Source organism: Humulus lupulus, chromosome 1, assembly GCF_963169125.1.
Source record: "Humulus lupulus chromosome 1, drHumLupu1.1, whole genome shotgun sequence".
Classification (NCBI taxonomy): domain Eukaryota; kingdom Viridiplantae; phylum Streptophyta; class Magnoliopsida; order Rosales; family Cannabaceae; genus Humulus; species Humulus lupulus.
In genome coordinates, this window is record NC_084793.1 from 241,841,413 (window position 1) to 241,853,129 (window position 11,717).

At 36.9% G+C, this 11,717-nt stretch overlaps 2 protein-coding genes and 1 pseudogene across 2 annotated transcripts; 2 read left to right on the forward strand and 1 right to left on the reverse strand.

Moving 5' to 3' along the window:
* Positions 1–809: 809 nt before the first annotated feature.
* Positions 810–909, reverse strand: LOC133813262 (small nucleolar RNA R71; annotated as a pseudogene).
* A 577-nt stretch (positions 910–1,486) lies between these two features.
* LOC133831706 (uncharacterized) lies at positions 1,487–2,616 on the forward strand. The gene is made up of 3 exons (XM_062262105.1): positions 1,487–1,742; positions 1,892–2,165; positions 2,469–2,616. Exons 1-3 carry the CDS (start codon positions 1,487–1,489, stop codon positions 2,614–2,616), a joined length of 678 nt encoding a protein of 225 aa, XP_062118089.1.
* A 5,351-nt stretch (positions 2,617–7,967) lies between these two features.
* Positions 7,968–8,648, forward strand: LOC133831712 (uncharacterized mitochondrial protein AtMg00860-like). Its single transcript, XM_062262111.1, has one exon. The coding sequence runs from the start codon at positions 7,968–7,970 to the stop codon at positions 8,646–8,648; it is 681 nt and encodes a 226-aa protein (XP_062118095.1).
* Positions 8,649–11,717: the final 3,069 nt, after the last annotated feature.

An 11,717-nucleotide genomic window follows, 5' to 3' on the forward strand; every position in this document is an offset into this window, starting at 1 on the left:
CGTGTTATCGTGTTCGTGTCGTGTTGACCCGTTTAATAATCGTGTCGTGTTCGTATTTTTGACACATTTAATAATTGTGTCGTGTTAGTGTTTACCTTAATCGTGTAGTGTCAAAATCGTGTCGACACGAATTGGACACGTTTACACGAATTGCCACCCCAACCTGTGTGTAGAAAATCCGTAACAAGCTTTTGGCACCGTTGCCAGGGACTATTTTTACTAATATCAAGGAAATTAATTCTTTTTCTAATTTGGTTGTTTTTCTTTTATACCCTTCCAATTCTGGTTTTTTGCAATTTGTGATTTCAGGTGTTCAAGTAGTTTAAGCGAGGACATGGATCAGAATCAAGGGTGCCTGTTGATCCTAAAATAGAGAAAACTTGCAGAAGAAATTGAAAACAGAAATGGGTAGAATGAATGGCTCAGAATCAAGCTGGTAATATTGGTGTTGCAGGAGTTGCAGAACAAAAGGCACCAGTTTAGCAACCAGCACAAAGAAATTTGAGAGATTACGTGCTACCTACTGTCGAAGGGGCACATTCATGTATTTGACCTCCAGCAGTTGATGCTAATAACTTTGAGATCAAGCCGGCTATTCTACAAATGGTACAAACCTCAGTTCAGTTTGGTGGATTGCCAACGGAAGATCCAAACTTGCATTTGGCGAATTTCTTAGAGCTATGTGCCACATTTAAAATGAATGGAGTAACAAATGATGCAGCAAGGTTGAGGTTGTTTCCATTTTCATTAAGAGACTGAGCAAAGAGTTGGCTTGTTTCTTTTGAAGTAATTCTATTACAACATGGGAGAAGCTCACTCAGAAATTTTTGGCCAAAGAGATGGTGAGTTGTTGTATGATGCGTGGGAGAGGATTAAGGAGTTATTAAGAAAATGTCCCCACCATGGAATTGAGAAATGGATGTTAGTCCATATTTTTTAAAATGGTTTGTACGGTACTACTCGCACAATCGTTGATGCATCATCGGGAGGAGTGTTCATGAGTAAGAGCGCTAATGAGGCTTATGATCTGATGGAAGAAATGGCTATGAATAACTATCAGTGGCCATCCGAAAGAGAAACCACTAAGAAGGTGGCTGGAGTACATGAATTGGATTCCATCTCGATGTTGTCAGCTCAAGTGGCAACATTGACCAAACAGTTACAGTAGAACAGTATTCAAGCTCCAATTATGCAGATGCAAGTCATATGTGAGTTATGTGGAGGACCTCATTTATTTGAACAATGCACAATGAGGGATTTTAACAACATGCCTATGGAGCAAGTGCAAGCAATAGGAAACTTCCCAAGGCCCTCTAATAACCCATATTTAATGAGTTACAATCCAGGGTGGCAGAATCACCCAAATTTCTCTTGGACAAGTGGTTAGGGTAGTCAGCAACTGTTTTAGCATAATCAACCTTTGTATCCATGGACTCTTCCTGGGTTTTATCAATCACAAAATAGAAAACCACAACAACAAATACCTATGAAGCAACCTGAAGCACAACCTAATGTACTAAACCAATTCATGACTGAGAAAAGGGCATCTATTCGAAATTCGGAGACTCAAATTGGTCAGTTGGCTAACCTAATGACAAACTGTGCTCAAGGGAACATACCAAGCACTACAGAGGTAAACCCAAAAGAACAATGCAATGCGATATCTTTGAGGAGTGGCAAGGAGTTAGAAGAGCCCAGTAAGAAGCCTATTCAATTAGCGAAAGTGGTCAATGAGAAAAGGGGTAAAGTTGAAGAAGAGGCTAATGAGAAAGTTGAGAAAAAGAGGCCAGAAATAAACATAGATTACCATATAAAGATCCCATATCCTCAGAGGCTTCAAAAGAATAAGCTTGACAAGAAGTTTTCTAAATTTTTGGATATCTTTCAAAAGCTATGCATCAACATTTCTTTTGCCAAAGCACTTTAATAGATGTCGAGTTATTTGAAGTTTATGAAAGAAATTTTGACAAAGAAAGGAAACTAGAGGATTATGAGACAGTGGCACTTACTGAGGAGTGTAGTGCGATTCAAAAGAAGCTACCTCCCAAGCTTAAAGATCTGGGTAGTTTCAACATTCCATTCTCTGTAGGGAGTTCAATGGTGACAAAGGCTTTATGTGATTTAGGGGCTAGTATAAATCTAATGCCTTTATCTATTTTTCAAAAGTTAAAATTGGGAGAAGCTTGACCTACTACCGTGTCTTTGCAAATGGCGGATCGCTCAACAAAGCATCCTAGGGGTATTATTGAAGATGTTCTAGTAAAGGTGGACAAATTCATCTTTCCTGAAGATTTTATTATTCTTGATATAATGGAAGATGAAAATATTGTAATTATTCTTGGAAGACCATTTTTAGCAACTGGCAGGGCCTTAATAGATGTGCAAAAAGGCGAGTTGAAGTTGAGAGTGCAAAAAGAAGAAGTAACATTTAATGTTTTTGCAGCAATGGAGGTTCCAACTTGTTGTAGAGTTGATGGAGTGGAAAGTGAGGGTAATAAGATTAAAGTTACTAAGAAGAAATCTATGGTTGAAGGTGGAAAGCGAACAGTTCGTCACAAAGTGAAAAGGATGTTTAGTGAGAAAGCTCGATTGTTTCATGAGCGGTGGAAAGTTTAAAAAATGTGCAATATCAAGAAACGAGTGTCTTCTCATGACACTATGGCTCATGAGGGGTAGTTTGGATCTGACTTGAATTTAAAAAAGAGGTCAGCGTCCGGCTAAATGACGTTAATGACAACGCCCTTGAGAGGCATCTCAAGTTTATGTTTTTGTTATTTTCGATTTTTATGGTATTGTTTTAGTTGAGCAATTTTATTTTATTTTTGTTTAGTTTTTGTAAATATTTTATGTTATTAGAACTATGAAAAACGTTGAAAAATAGCACAAAAGTAGAATTAGAGCCGCAACTCTAGAAATTAGAGTTGCAGCTCTAATGTGATCAAAAGGCGACGAGCCAGAAAATTTGAATTAGAGCCGGAACTCAAGGAGTTAGAGTTGCAGCGCTGCCTAAGTCAGAGGAGTTAAGGATTTTGGGAGACTTGTAGAGCCACAACACAATAAATAGTTCCTCAATGCTAATTCGAATCAGGAGTTTGGCATGAATTATTGAGAATTAGAGTAGCAGCTCTATGGAGTAGAGCCGCAACTCTAGGGAAGTCAGAGAGCAAGTGCTGAGAAAAGTTAGAAGTAGAGCCGCAACGCCAAATTAGCCCAGAAACACATTTTAAGGGTTTTAATCATAATATTTTTTTACAACTCCCATTCCACTCCGCCTCCCTCCTCTTTTCTCCCAACTCTCCGACCCATTTAGTCCCAAACCCCCATAGCCACCACAACAAACCACCAAACCAACCTAAAACTTCAATAAAAACCCATTTTTATCCTTTCTCCTTCATTCAAAAGCCTAAATCCTCTCAATTCTCTCCTAAAACACACTCTTCTACAATATTTGAAACTTAACCCTAAATTCCGAATCTTGTTTCAATCTTGAAAATTTCTTGGAGTTGTGGGCATTCTTGGATTTTTGGGCATCTCTAATTAGCAAGATCATCTTTCTCATCTTCAAGTAAGTGTGCTTTCTAAGGTTTCTACATTGTAAAGTGGATGGGTAGTGATTTGTGAATAGTAAAGAGCGTTTTATTTGTGAGAAAGTGTTATAATTTTGAAAATTGTTGTTGTGGGTTGTGGTCTTGCATTTTGAACAAAGAATTGGGTGAATGTGAAAATTTGGTAAGTTAAGAAACCTAGGGGAGATGATGCCCAAATGAATTCATAATTTTTGGGGTATTTGTGCAAGTTTTTGTGACGGAATGGAACCTAAGACAAGAAATAAGACCAGAGACAAAGGTAAGGCTTCCACATCAAGGGCTCGGGATGACCCTCCACCACCAACCCCACCAGACTATGATCCTACGAGGTTTGTGAATAAAAAACTCAGGATAGATATCTCAAGTTATGCACCAAGTCAGTCATTCACGAGAGGGGTATAGTGTATCGTGATGAACCATATGAGAATGATCCACTCAATGAGTGCATCCGAGCCAATATAGCGGCAAGGCAATGGCAAGGGTTTGTAGACAATGATATTGTTAGAGTGAATATCTCCATTTACTTTGAATTTTATGCCAATTATCTAGAAATGAGGGGAAGAAATAAGTGTTTTGTTAGGGGTGTGTGGGTGCCCACTATTACAGACACATTGAATGCCTTCTGTAGTACTCCTAACTATCAGGGGAATGAAGAACAACGCGAGGTGTTAGTTGGGGGTGCAATTGATCATGATGAGGTTATTAACACAATTTCCTTTACTAGCGCAGAGTGGATAATTACTCATGATAAGTATGCTAGGTTGCATTTGTGTCAGTTCACTCAGGAAGCTCAAGCGTGGCTATACCTTGTTAGTTGTCAGTTGATGCCATTTGAGAACTTGTATGCAATCAATATGGAGAACATTTATTTAGTCTATGCTTTGGTGAAGGGGCTTAATGTGGATGTTGGCCGTCGAATTTGTTAAAGTATCAACCATGTACTGAGTGGTTCCACCACTATTGGGCTGCCTCACATCCACTTCTTGACAAATTTATGCCTTACCTACAAGGTTCTAGTCTATGACAACGATGTGACTCTAAAGGCGAAACCTCCCATCACTCGAGCAAAAATCACCAAGTATCCGCTTCCTATTCCATATGTCTCAGCTCCTCCTAGGACTCGAGGTGAAGCAGAACAACAAGAAAAAGACCTAGATCATGGTGGGTGAGGAAACGATGGAAATTTTAAGGAAAATGCTTATGGCAATGTCCCTGACCCGATACATCTGGATCCATCGTTGTTACTAGTGGTCCAGTTGATTCCAACACCAAATATACCCATGTTCGTCTGGACTACCTCATTTAGAAAAATCAATATATGGTCCAGCAACATCAGATGATGCATCAATACATGGGTCAAAGGCATGATTATGAGGTTGCTCATGTGGATCGCCTGAATACTCTAGTGAATCGATGGTCATTGAATGAAGCAGAGTAAAACTACTTCTCTTCTCCACCTCCATACTCGCCTTATCCACCACAGTACCCGCATCCACTGCCTCATCCATTTTAATGTTATCCAATAGGGTCTCAAGTAAGTTTTTTTTTTTTTATTTGAGTTTAAGATTGGGGACAATGTTAGTCTTAAGTTTGGGAGAAGGGCTTTATTTTTAGCTTTGCTGTTTTTTGTTGTTTTTCAAGATTAGTGTTAGTTGTTATTGTGTTTGGGTCTAGTTTTCATGGTATTGTTAGAGTGTAAACCAAGTTGATAATTTTTTGTCGATGAGAATGAGTGAATGCTATGTTGTATAATCCGAAGGAAGAGTTGTGCATATAAAAATAATCTGTGTGCTTGATTGAAATACTTTGTCACTTCACTGTGGTTAATTGAATAATTGTTTGAACTATTGCTCATAGTTGTAAATGTGGGAGTTGAACTTTGTATTTGCATGTTGAATTTGGACTGTGGATTTTACAAGTTGAAATTTTTCTAGAACTTGCTTGCTTGCTATTTGAGATGAAATCCTAAGCAATACACACTTAAGAAGAGGATATAGGCCATCTTTGGAACGATTGTGCCTTTCAAGCTAACCCTTATATATTTGATCTCTAGTTACCTTATTTGAGCCTTACAAATGACCTTTTTCATTGTTTAACACATGTTTTCAGCCTATACTTGCATCTGTGTATTCATTATTCCCTTGGCCCTATACCATGAGCATAAAAACATATCTTTTGATTGGAGGGGGGAGTAAATGCTTAAGGGACATATGTAGAAACATGTAGTTATTGTGAATAAAAAAAAGAAAAAAAATTGAAAAGAAATTATGAAGTCAAATTAAACTACATTCCTTAAGTTATTTACTCAAAAATCTAAGTTTTTGGGAATGTAGTTTGAAAAAAAAAGTGATGAATAAATAGTCAACTTTTCTCAATATTGAAAAAGATGAAAAAAATGGGGGTAATAGTGGGATGTGAAGTTGAGTTAAAGGGATAGGTTGCTTGGTTTGAATGCTTATGGTATACTTGAGCCTAAAATGTCTTCTCATCCACCTTTACCTAAGCCATTTGTTACAAGCTTTGTAAAGTCCTATTGATTTTTAAGTGTGTATTTCTTTACATTAGTGGAGAATAGTAAGTATAGCACGCATATGGAATAAGTGTGTTGAGTGGATTGATGGTGAGAATTTGGCATGCATATATTGGTTCAATTGTTTACATTTATTGGTTATGAGTGAATGAGCATGAGTACTGATGGATTAAAGTGAATTGGTGAAGTATTTTGATAGAAATTTTGGATTAATATTGGATGTGGTACATTACTTTTCTTTAGAATTATATGCATATGGTATTCATGATTTTTGAGGCTATTTTATGGTTGTCAATTTGTTTTGTTTAGGTTTTATAAAGTCTTAGTTGTGTTCTTTACTCGAGGGCGAGTAAAGGATAAGTTGATTAGTTTTGGTATTTTTTTATGGCGTGTTTTAAGATGCAATTTTAGTCTTTTTATTTGGTTTTGTGCGATATTATGCTGGTGTTTATTGTATTTTAAGGATTAAGTGTAGTTATTAAGGAAATAACTTGAAATTGGAGGAAAAGCTCTTAATTCTTGAAGAAACGGTGATAAACGGGCTAAGGAATGGAAACTGGGCGAAACCGGAGGTCGAATTGGTGATTTGGTGAAAAATTGGAATTAGAGTCGCAACTCTATCGTGTAGAGCTGCAGCCCTAAGAGCTACAGAGAAGGGAAAAGAATTAGCTAGAATTAGTGCTGAGGTGCTAGGGAGACAGAGCCGAGGCTCTATTAAAATGGGAATTAGAGATGCAGCTCTACCAGATAGAGCTGCGGCGCTACATACTTAAGAGACGAAATTTGGAACTCGAAGCAATCCAGAGCTGCAGAGCTATCAAATGGAGTCGCAGCGCTAGTCTGTACGGAAGTATAAGTTCGGGTATTTTTCAAGGGAAATTTTGTCCTTTCGGACAAAATTAATTAGGGACTATAAAAGATTTCTTAATGACATTTTTTAAGCAAAAAGTTAACCCTAGGAGACAGAGAGAAGCACATGGTGGAGGATTGCAAGTGGAGTCAAAGAACTCATCATAATTTTTCTTCTTTTTTACTTTTAATTTCTGTAATTTGGATGCTTTTTAATTTTTCTATGGTTATTATGAATTCTGTCATGAACTAAACTCTTTTTCTTAGGTGTTAATGGATTTTTCTTAAACTTTATTTTGAATTAATGCAAGTTTTATGATTTGTATTCTATCTTGTGATCTATTCGAATTAATGCTTAATGCTTGTGATTGACTAGCCATCTATTACATGATTTATATGATTTTGATTTGAAATCTGTGACGTGAGAATTGATTATGTTGTAATTGAATAGACATAGATTTCATTATAGGACGGAGTACCTATTTGGTCTGTGTAGCTTTAGCGTTGTCTTACTTAATGCCTGCCTTCTATTCATTTATCAGAGAGATATAAAAAATTTACATAAGGTTGAGACTTGTATATCCTAGTAGAAATATAAGATACTTTTGTTGACCTGCTATCATGAGAGAGAATTCAATAGTATAATTTGTGTTAATGAATTATAAAGTGGATGGTAGATGAAGTTAATTGCCCTAATTCATTTAATTATTGAATTCTATTTCCTTTGCTATCTTTTATTCCTGCAATTACGTTCTTATTTCAATAGTTTTACTTAATTCTTATAATCAAATTATCGTTAACTAAATAAAATATTAGGATTAATGATTGGTACTTGGTAACAATCCTTGTGGGTTCGACCTTTCTTACATTATATTACTTGTTAAATGAACGCATATACTTGTGTGTAGAAAATTCGTAACACTCGCTACAGGCACTATGAGTTCCTTGTGATGTCCTTTGGACTCACTAATGCCCTAAGGAAATTTATGGACATGATGAACATGGAATTTAAAGATTACTTGGATAAATTTGTAGTGTTGTTTATAGACGATATCCTTTTCTACTCAAAGGCTCAGGAGGAGAATGAGGAGCATCTGAGGTTGGCACTCAATAGACTACATGAGCACCAACTATATTGTAAGTTCTCTATGTTTGAATTTTGGTTGGAACAAATGACTTTCCTAGGGCATATAGTGTCCAAGAATGGGATAGAAGTGGATCCAGCAATGATCGAGGCCATTAGAGACTGGCCTCAACCCAAGAATGCCTCGGAGGTTCGAAGCTTCTTGGGGTTAGAGGGCTACTATCGAAAGTTTTTCAAGGGTTTCTCTAAGATTGTCACACCCTTGACCAACCTAACTCACAAACACCAAAAGTTCACATGGAATGAGAAGTGTGAAGAAAGCTTTCAGACTATGAAAGATAAATTGATCTCTGCACCAATCCTTTGTGTTCCCTCAAAGGAAGGGAAGTTCGTGGTATATTGTGATGCATCTAAGAAAGGATTGGGGTTTGTGTTGATGCAGAATGGGAAAGTGGTAGCCTACGCCTCGAGACAGCTCAAGGACTATGAGCGGAGATACCCCACCAATGATCTTGAACTAGTAGCAGTAGTGTTCGCAATAAAAATATGGAGGCACCACGTTTATGGAGAGAAGTGTGAGAAATTCATCGACCATTAGAGCATGAAGTACTTCATTACCTAGAAAGAGTTGAATATCAGACAACGGAGGTGGTTAGAATTAGTAAAGGACTATGATTATGAAATTCTATACCACCCAAGCAAGGCCAATGTAATGGTCGATGGATTGAGTAGTTGAGGATATGGAAATGTCTCAGCTCTGAGTACAATAGAGACACCTTTGTAGAAAGAAATTATTAACACCAATATTGAGTTAGTAACAGGAGGCCTAGCAAACCTCACTCTGCAGTCCACCCTATTGGAACAAATCAGAGAATGGCAGAAAGGTGGATGAAGCCCTAATGAAGCAAGAGGCTTTGGTACAGGAATGTGGTAGCGATGACTTCGCTATGTCTAATGGTTGATTGTTGCGATGTAAGGATAGGATTTGTGTTCCTAACAATGTTGAGATTAAGGCAAGAATTGTGAAAGAAGCGCATAAAACGCCATATTCCTTACATCCAAGCTCGACAAATATTTACCAAGACCTTAAAGCATTGTATTGGGGGCCTAGAATGAAGAAAGATGTTGCCAGATGTTTGACATGTCAGCAAGTGAAAGCAGAATACCAAAGGCCAGTAGGGCTACTTCAGCCACTTTACATTCCGTAATGGAAATGGAGGACATAACAATAGATTTTGTGGAAGGGTTACCTAGGAGCACAAAACAACATGATTCTGCTTGGGTAATAGTAGACTCACTAAGTCTGACCATTTTCTGCTAGTTAAGACCACCTACTCAGCAAATCAGTAGGCATAATTGTATGTTAGTGAGGTAGTGAGACTTTATGGGGTTCCAAAGTCGATTATATCTAACATAGGGTCAGTGTTCACATCAAAATTTTGGAAGGGATTGCAGAAAGCTATGTAGATGTCCCTTGCACTCGGATGAGGTTGGGGAAAAGAAGATTTTAGGCCCAGAGGTTGTTAGCGAAGCTAGTGAGGCGATTGAGAAAATTTGCTAAAGGATGCGTACTACTCAAAGTAGGCAAAAGAGCTACACATACCTTAAGAGAAGGGGCATTGAGTTTTGAGTTGGCGAGTTTGTGTTCTTGAGAGTCTCGCCAATGAAGGGTGTTATGTGTTTTGGGATGAGAGGGAAATTGAGCCCGAGATTTATAGGTCCATTGAGATTTGGGACAGATTTGGACAATTTGCATACCCCAGCACTAACCGAAGCGCATAACGTCTCTCATATCTTAATGTTGCATAAGTACGTGTCGGATCCCTCTCACATTTTGAGTTATGAATCGTTACAGCTGAAGCAGGACCTGGGTTACGATGAACATGCTGAGCGTATCATCGAAGAGAGAGTCAAGGAAAAAATATCCAAAATAACTCCTTTAGTTAAGGTCCCATGGAATAATAGTACAAAAAGAGAAGCCACATAAGAGCTAGAGGAAGACATAAGAAAAAGATACCTTGAGTTATTTGGTAAGAAAGAATTTCGGGATGAAATTCCTTTTAAGGGGGGTATATTGTAGTGCACTAACTTTTTTATATAAATTGTTTATTTTATTTGAATTTATACTTGTTAAGTGTTAATTGTATTTAAATTATTTAGTAGAAAATATGTGATTTTATTTGTTAATTGATTTATTTAATTAATTGTTAAATGTGAGTTCTTGAGATTTGATTGTGTACAAGGAAGTGGATGCTTAGTAGTGATGGACTAGATCACTTGTGTATGTGTGCATGTGCATGGTAGGCATGGTGAGCATGCATCATTTTTCCCATGCATAATGTTTTTTCCCTTTTATTTATTTATTTTATTATTTAAAAGAATTGTGAGAAATAAAGAGGGAAGACTCTAGAATGCTTGTGTTCACACAAGTGTGAAATGGAAACAAATTGAGAGTGGGAGAGAGGGAATGTGCGTGAGGCTTGGAAGAGTAATAGAAAAGAATTTTCCCTTAATTATTTTGGCCTTTCCTTTTGTGATTGATTTATTTTGTGATTTGTTATGAGATACATATGTAATAGTCAAATTGTGATGATAAATGTGATATGGAAGTAAGTGGGAAAGTGTAAGAGAACAAAAGGGGATTTGCAAGTCTCCATTTTAAGAATGTCTTAATTATTGCTGGAAATACTTAAAATTTTATTAATGGATAGATATCAAAATTAAGTGTCTGGTCTTGGATGTGGGAAATTAGCTTGGTGAGTGTATATCTCACGGGCAGCAAAGGGAAATGTAGTTTTCCTTTTCTTTTAATTATATGTGATAAGTCAAGGATCTTAATAGCTAGAAAAGGGAATTAAGGAATAAATTACATAAAATTAGGTCCAAGGGGCATTAGGGTTCGGGTAGGATGCATAAGTAGGTTTCCTTTTCTTTTATTTCCACACTTTTTCTTTTCTCTTCCTCTCAATACCCTAGTGATCGCCCAACTCTATAGAGAAAAGTTTATCTCTTTCTTAGTTCTTGCCATCAATACTAGATATTTCGAATTCGAAGGAGGTAGAGGTAAGGGTTATTCTTATTTTTCCATTGTCTTTATTTCTCCTTTTATGTTCTAAACCAATGTTGTCGGGGATTCTACGAACTAGGTTCTTTGTGGTGGCACTAGCAAGAGGTTCAAGAGTTTTACCCCCATAGAAAGGTTGACTACCAAGCCAAATGATTGTAGGCTCTAAATTTTTTTGGAAGAGGTAAATATGATAACCGTTGATTTCGTTACCCCTTCTTATCCATTATCAAGATTTCTAAGATATGCATATTTCAGGTGTTTCACACCTAGGTTTTGGGATAAGCATATAGGGTCTCAAGGGACATATCTCTAGAATTTTTGGGCTAAGAAAAATCATCAGGAGGTTTGTGTTCTCACGTATAGTTTTGAGACATGAATATCTTCTTTTCTATGAATGAACTCAATTGTATTAGTATGTATATAGTATTATGGTATAGGCGTGTTTTGGGTTATGTGTATGTGTGTGTGTTTGTATAGGTATGAATCGTAAAAGTTATATATATATGTATTTATGGGAAAATATAGAGTGCTTATAATCTTGTTTACTTTATGTGTATATATAAGGGTAGATGTACCAAAAGTTTTTATATGTATTTATAT